This window comes from Myotis yumanensis, unplaced genomic scaffold (genome assembly GCF_028538775.1).
Source record: "Myotis yumanensis isolate MYYU_CA2020_CCGP unplaced genomic scaffold, mMyoYum1.0.hap1 SCAF_2, whole genome shotgun sequence".
In the NCBI taxonomy this organism is placed as follows: domain Eukaryota; kingdom Metazoa; phylum Chordata; class Mammalia; order Chiroptera; family Vespertilionidae; genus Myotis; species Myotis yumanensis.
In genome coordinates this window covers 819,447-827,145 of record NW_027223753.1, presented here as the reverse complement: position 1 = coordinate 827,145, position 7,699 = coordinate 819,447, and the positions used below count along the sequence as shown (strand labels likewise).

Sequence of the window (7,699 nt, the reverse complement as noted above, 5' to 3'; positions counted from 1 at the left end):
CAGTGTTTGCAGAAATATATTTGAGCAGATTTAGTTTTCAGTTTCCTTGTGTTTTTGGCCTGCTGCTGCTCCGGTGAGCAACACGTCAGCATCCCCACCGTCCGATGCCCGACTGGCGCCGGCGGGACCGAGGCACCCGCGGGGGAGGAGGGGCGTCAGCGCCAGACCACACGGCTACTCACATGCTCAGTAGGAAAATACTTGTTAAATATTAACAACAGGAACTTACCGGGGCTTAGAAAACCTTCCACAGTCCTCGGCCGCGGGCGCCTGGCCTCCCGTCCCGCCCGCGCAGTGCGCTCCTGCGGCCGCGCAAAGAAGGCAGCGGGGCGTCTACACCATCGCACGTTTATTCCTCGGTTTACAGGCGAGTCCCCGGCGGCGCGCGGCCGTTTCTGTGGAAAGTGTGCACCTTCGAAATCGAGGGCCCGTGTCTCCCTCGGACGCGGTCCCCGCGGGCCTCCGCGCCGCGGGCACAATTAGCAAGTTCTCCGGCGCGGGCCGGGCGATGCGGGGCGGTCCGCCCGAGGCGCCGGTGCGGGTCCCGCGGCGTCCTCGTCCTCCCCGGCATGCATGCGCGGCGGCCAAGGCGCGGGTCATTCACAGGCGTGTCCACGGCCGGCGCCTCACACGGACTCCTCGGTGGAGAGCAGTAGCGGGTTGATGTACTCGAACCCCTCGAACTCGGACTGGTCGATCCGCTTGATGACGTCCCTGCGGGCACAGGCGCAGGCTCAGCTGCAGGGCTTCCCTCCGCCCCCGCCCCCGCCCCGCGCAGGACAGAGGTCCCCGCGGCCCCGCCTCCCACGCCCCGCGCAGGACAGAGGTCCCCCCATGGCCACGCCCCGCGCAGGACAGAGGTCCCCACGGCCCCGCCCCCACGCCCTGCGCAGGACAGAGGTCCCCACGGCCCCGCCCCGCGCAGGACAGCGGCCCCCGCGGCCCCGCCTCCCACACCCCGCGCAGGACAGAGGTCCCCACGGCCCCGCCCCCACGCCCCGCGCAGGACAGAGGTCCCCACGGCCCCGCCCCCACGCAGGACAGAGGTCCACCCCCTGGCCACGCCCCCACGCCCTGCGCAGGACAGCGGCCCCCGCGGCCCCGCCTCCCACGCCCCCCGCAGGACAGAGGTCCCCCCCGGCCGCCGGGCTTACTCGTCGTCGGGGGTCAGCTGCACGGGCTCGCTGGTGAACTGCGTGTCGAAGTTGTCCAGGCCGTAGTCGTCGGTGATCTGCGGCTGGAAGGGCGGCAGCGCCTGCTTCTTCTCCAGCTGGGGACACGCGAGAGGTCACGTCAGGGTCCCCATCCTCGGCGGCTCCGCAGACCGCGACCGGGAGGCACACGGCGTTTCCACGGCCGAGACCCGAGGGCCGAGCGCAGCGAGAACGCGGAGCCAGCAGACGCCACCCGCTGGGGCCTCAGAGGGAAGCCGCCCCAGACCCCGCGGGACCCTTCAGTCCGCAGGCCGACGCTCTACCCACTGAGCCACACCGGCCAGGGCTGCGGGGCCCTCGTCAGACCCAATTCAAGCTGAAGTTCGACATTTACTCCATTAATATAATCTGTTTTCCTCCAAAACATCACACCTTAAAGGCCTATTCAGTAACTGCCACCGCGTGTACGTCCCAACACACGGGGCTCCTTCTCCTCTAATACCAGGAACCGCGGCTGAACTCGGCGGCTGGAGCCCCTGGGCTGCCTCCCGCGGGGCGGGCGCCAGGCTTCAGAAAACAAACCCACACGGAACCAGAGGACGCCCCTTCCCCCGGGACCCCGCACAGAACCACCACGGGGTGGTCACCGGCCAGGACACCCCACGGACCCGGGCGGCATGGCCAGGCGATGCTGGGCCGGACCCCCCAGGGGCCTATGGGTCCCCCTCTCCCTGTTCTGTCACGTGGGCTCCAGGTCCCCCCAGCCCCGCCTCAGGCCCTCAGACGGGGGAGGGGGACCCCATTACCAGGTCCCAGTCGATGCTGCGGAAGAAGGCGTGAGACTTGATGTCGGAAAACCCAGTCTGTGGCCGGCAGCCGAGCCTCTCTTTGGGGTCCTAAGGGTCAGAGTTCAAATGAGGACCGGTCAGCACAAAGCAAAGAAGTGTCCGCCAGCCCCTGCTCCTGGCCAGCACCGCCAGCCTCCCCGCACGGGTCCTTTGGTGTCTAATTCCCGCCGTTCTGTTTGGTCGAGGGTAAGAGTCGCCGGGTCCGGGTCGAGCTGGACTAGGAGGCAGCTCCCACCCACGAGGCACCCAGAGCCCCGGGAGTGACGGAGCCGGTGGCGGAGCCTCGGCCCCGAAGGGCGCGGGACCCCGGGAGGTGGCGGCGTCCCGGCCACGAGCGTACCTTGTTCAAGAACCCCTTCAGGACGTGGGAGGCCTTGACGGAGAGGAACCGGGGGATGCGGATGGGCTTCTCCAGGATCACTGCGAAGGGGTCGTGGTGAGAGGCCGCGTCCCCGCCAGCCCCCCGTCCGCTGGGCCCGCAGTGAGGGAGCCTACAGCCCAGCAGGGTCTGCCACCCACAGACCCGGCATCCGTGGCCGTGGCCGAAGGTGTTCATCCGGGATGAACCAGTGTCCCCAGGCCCTTCCGCACTCGGCCGCCAGAGGGCGCTGCGGGGACAACCCAGGCCAGGGCGCAGGGGCAGGTGCCCTGGTGGCAGGGAGCCCTAGGGTGGCTGGAAGGGGCAGCCCCCGCCCCGCCGGGTCTGAGAGCGGGGACCCTCCGGCCTCCCTCACCTTGGAACAGGTAGTCCTCCGTGTTCATGTCGGGGTTGTCGGCGATGATGTCGAAGGGGGAGCGCCCGGCCATCATCTCGAACATCAGGACGCCCAGCGCCCACCAGTCCACGCTGAACCCTGGAGGGAGCACAGGCCCATCAGCCTGGGGGCCGTCTGGGGTGTAACGTGCCCCGACCTCCCGCCCGCGTCCTGGGGGCCGCTCACCTCAAGGCCGGGACCCCAATCTGGCTCTGCCCTGGAGTCTGGGCTGTCACCTGGCCTTGCCTCCCGCGCCTGACCTCCAAGCACACACCCCACGCCGCTCCCCCCCCAACACACACTCATACCACCCCCCCACAACACACACACCACACACCTCACTCCCCCCACACACACTCATATACACCCCACACACCTCACCCCCCCCCACACCTCACCCCCCCACACACCTCACCCCCCCCACACACCTCACCCCCCCACACACCTCACCCCCCCACACACCTCACCCCCCCACACACCTCACCCCCCCACAGCACACTCCACACACCCCACACCTCCACCCACACACATATACACCCCACACACCTCACCCCCCCACACACACCTCACCCCCCACACACCTCACCCCCCCACACACCTCACCCCCCCACACACCTCACCCCCCCCACACACCTCACCCCCCCCACACACCTCACCCCCCCACACACCTCACCCCCCCACACACCTCACCCCCCCCACACACCTCACCCCCCCACACACCTCACCCCCCACACACCTCACCCCCCCACACACCTCACCCCCCCCCACACACCTCACCCCCCCACACACCTCACCCCCCCACACACCTCACCCCCCCACACACACCTCACCCCCCCCACACACCTCACCCCCCCACACACACCTCACCCCCCCCACACACCTCACCCCCCCCACGCCGCTCCCCCCAACACACACTCATACCACCCCCCCACAACACACTCCACACACCCCCCACCTCCACCCACACACATATACACACCACACACACACCTCACCCCCCCCCACACACCTCACCCCCCCACACACACCTCACCCCCCCCACACACCTCACCCCCCCCACGCCGCTCCCCCCAACACACACTCATACCACCCCCCCACAACACACTCCACACACCCCCCACCTCCACCCACACACATATACACACCACACACACACCTCACCCCCCCACACACCTCACCCCCCCCCACACCTCACCCCCCCCCACACCCCCCACCTCCACCCACACACATATACACACCACACACACACCTCACCCCCCCACACACCTCACCCCCCCCCACACCTCACCCCCCCCCACACCCCCCACCTCCACCCACACACATATACACACCACACACACACCTCACCCCCCCCACACACCTCACCCCCCCACACACCTCACCCCCCCCACACACCTCACCCCCCACACACCTCACCCCCCCACACACCTCACCCCCCCACACACCTCACCCCCCCACACACCTCACCCCCCCCACACACCTCACCCCCCCACACACCTCACCCCCCCACACACCTCATCCCCCCCACACACCTCACCCCCCCACACACACCTCACCCCCCACACACCTCACCCCCCCCCACACCTCACCCCCCCCACACACCTCACCCCCCCCACCTCACCCCCCCACCTCCACCCACACACATATACACACCACACACCTCACCCCCCCACACACACCTCACCCCCCCCACACACCTCACCCCCCCACAACACACACTCATACCACATCCCCCCCCCCCCCCCCCCCGCCCCGCACACACACATCAAGCTGAGCTGGTGGGTGGGACAGCGGTGCTCTCTCGTTCCTGCCCGTCTGAATGGCCCCGTCTCTACGACACTTGCTACAGGTTTTCTACGCTCACTGTTTCATGGTGGAGCACAGCTGACCTGAGGAAGGTCTGGGGGGGGTAGGGAGCCCACTGCAGGTTTGCGGGGTCTCTCCCTGGGGCCAGCGACCTGCCCTCCTCTGGCTGTAAGTGACGTCAGGGCAGTGCCCCCAGCGCTGCCCACCCTGCCCACCCCCCTTCCAACGACAGAGAAACGGCTCAGGAATGTGTGACGGCATCTGGGAGACGCTTCGTTGAAAATGCCGGCCCAGGCCCTGGCTGGTGTGCTCAGTGGATAGAGCGCCAGCCTGCGGACTGAAAGGTCCCGGGTTTGATTTCCGCCAAGGGCACATGCTGCAGGAGGCAGCCGATCCATGATTCTCTCCCATCGTTGATATTTCTATCTTTCTCTCCCTCTCCCTTCCTCTCTGAAGTCAATGAACACATATAAAAAAATTTAGGAAAAAAGAAAAAGAAAATGCCGGCCCAGGCCCTGGCTGGTGTGCTCAGTGGATAGAGCGCCAGCCTGCGGACTGAAAGGTCCCGGGTTTGATTTCCGCCAAGGGCACATGCTGCAGGAGGCAGCCGATCCATGATTCTCTCCCATCGTTGATATTTCTATCTTTCTCTCCCTCTCCCTTCCTCTCTGAAGTCAATGAACACATATAAAAAAATTTAGGAAAAAAGAAAAAGAAAATGCTGGCCCAGGCCCCATCTCCCGTCTGCTCCCCCGAGGGGGATGGATGGAGGCGGGCGCGGATCATCGGAGAGGGCAGGTTCCTGCATCCGCCCTGGCGGTACCCCCCTGCCTCGGGGCGCGGTCTGCGAGCCTCTCCCTCCTCCCGGCCCAGGGCCCTCCTCCGGGGACACTCGGGCCAACACCTGAGGCCACAGGGGGGGCTGAGGGGCTCAAACAGGGCAGAGGCCAGAGGGCGGCCGGGGCTGGGCACAAGGGAAGGGCGAGCGTTTCAGGTGTGACCTGGTCAATGAGCCCTCTTCTTGGTGCCGGGCCAGGCCCCTCCCTCCCTCTCTGCCCTGTGACCACGTCCCCAGGAGGCGCTTCTGGAGGTCCCCCCACCCCCACCCGCGCTCACCGTACTCCTCTCCGCGCAGGATTTCCGGGGCGATGTAATTGGGGGTCCCGCAGAACGTGCTCGTGGTGTCACCGGGGCCCAGGCCTTCCTGTGGGGACAGGGGTGGTTACCAGGAGGGAGGTCGACCGGCTGTTGGGGGGCCGCGTGCCTCGGAGAGAACCACTCAGGACCAGGCGAGTGCGAGGGGGGGCGGGCGTAAGGGGGGGCAAGGGGGGGGCGGCGCTCGCCTTGCACATGCCGTAGTCCGTCAGCTTGATGTGGCCGTCGGCGTCCAGGAGCACGTTGTCCAGCTTCAGGTCCCGGTAGATGATGCCCCGCTCGTGCAGGAAGTTGAGGGCGACGCAGATCTCCGCGGCGTAGAACCTGCGGGGGCCCCTGGGTCAGCAGGAGCCCCCCGGAGCCCCCAGGAGCCAGGCGAGGCCCGGCACACGGCACGAACTGGGGGGGCCGCTCTCGCGTCGCACGCCCCATGTCCCCGGCTCACAGGGCACAGGGCCCCCAGGACTGGAAAAGACGCTCAACATCCTCGTTGCCAGGGAAACGCACATCAAAACTACAATTACCCTCCCTGGCCATGGGGGTGGGCACCCACAAACTAACACCCAAAGCACAAGTGTCGACAGGACGGGGAGCAGCGCATCCCGGGCACTGGGGGGGGGACGTAAAGGTGCAGCCGCGTGGAAGGCAGCGTGGAGGGGCCTCGGGGATCGGAGAACAGAAGGCCCACGCGACCCAGCACCCCACGACCCAGCACCCCCACGTCTGGGGCTGCCACCGAGGAACTGGGAGCAGGGCCTCGAAGAGACACCTGCCCCTCGTCCAAGCATCACGCACGCTCGCCACAAGGGCCAACAGCCGGGTCCCAGATGGACAGAGGGACACACAACACGTGGCCATCACACACGGGACATTCCCTTAGACAGGAGCGGAGCTGCCCGGCCAGCAGGCTCAGCGGCTGAGCGTCCACCTGTGAACCAGGGGGTCAGGGCACAGGCCGGGCTGCGGGCTCCATCCCCAGTAGGGGGCGTGCAGGAGGCAGCAGGTCCATGATCCTCTCTTGACTGATGTTTCTCTCTCTCTCTCTCTCTCCCCCACTCCCTTCCTCTCTGAAGTCAATAAACATATATTTTTAAAAATTAAAAAAATAAACATATTTTTTAAAAAGCCAGACTCAGAAGAGCAGAGGCCATGTGATCCCGTTCCCAGGGGGCCCTGGAGGCTCAGGTCCAGGGACAGAGGAGACGGTGGTGCAGGGGCCGGGGGAGGGATGTTTAATGGGGACAGAGTGTTCATTGGGAAGATGGAAAGTTCTAGAAAGGATGGAGGTGCCGGCTGCGCAGCGCTGTGAACGTGCTTGCTACACCTGAGCTGTGCGCGCAGGAACGGTGAACATGGTACATTTTATGTCCTTCGAGTGTCACCAAATCAGAAAAGGGGAGCGTGCGATTGTGGTTTATTAACTGCCTTTCCCCGAAGGCTCTAAGGCAGTGGTCGGCAAACTGCGGCTCGCGAGCCACATGTGGCTCTTTGGCCCCTTGAGTGTGGCTCTTCCACAAAATACCAACTTCTGCGCATGGGCCATGAAGTTTCAATCGCACTGTACATGCGCCCGCATAGGGTATTTTGTGGAAGAGCCACACTCAAGGGGCCAAAGAGCCACATGTGGCTCGCGAGCCGCAGTTTGCCGACCACTGCTCTAAGGTCACCACCGCGGCGGCACGGAGCTCTGCCAAGTGAGGACACGAGGGAGGAGGAACCGGAGGAAACGGGAGCGCGAGGGTGTGGACCTGGGGCCGCGGAGAGGAAGGGGCGTCCGAGAGGAAGGGGCGTCCGTCCCGCCGGTCAGAGAGCACAGCGACCCTCCCTGTCTGCGCCCGCGAACCCCGCGAACCCCGCTCTGCGGCGCCCGGGCTCAGGCAGCACCTGCCCCCACTCGGGGGATGAAAAGGCGAAATTGTAGCTCCTCCCCCGAACCCGCTTCCCTGGAGGCTCCACGGGCTCCTGGAGGCCACACGCGGGA

At 66.1% G+C, this 7,699-nt stretch overlaps 1 protein-coding gene across 2 annotated transcripts in view; it reads right to left on the bottom strand.

Annotated features, from left to right (window-relative positions):
- PRKCZ (protein kinase C zeta) overlaps positions 1–7,699 on the bottom strand; it is a 62,393-nt gene continuing 54,694 nt past the window's right edge. For both annotated transcript variants that reach the window (XM_070403878.1, XM_070403879.1), the window contains exons 12-18: positions 5,907–6,042; positions 5,680–5,767; positions 2,737–2,856; positions 2,343–2,422; positions 1,961–2,050; positions 1,155–1,270; positions 1–714 (exon numbers count right to left, since the gene is read on the bottom strand). In XM_070403878.1, coding sequence (XP_070259979.1) covers positions 627–714; positions 1,155–1,270; positions 1,961–2,050; positions 2,343–2,422; positions 2,737–2,856; positions 5,680–5,767; positions 5,907–6,042 — 718 coding nt within the window. In that variant the 3' untranslated portion in view covers positions 1–626. The remainder of the gene's footprint in view (positions 715–1,154; positions 1,271–1,960; positions 2,051–2,342; positions 2,423–2,736; positions 2,857–5,679; positions 5,768–5,906; positions 6,043–7,699) is intronic.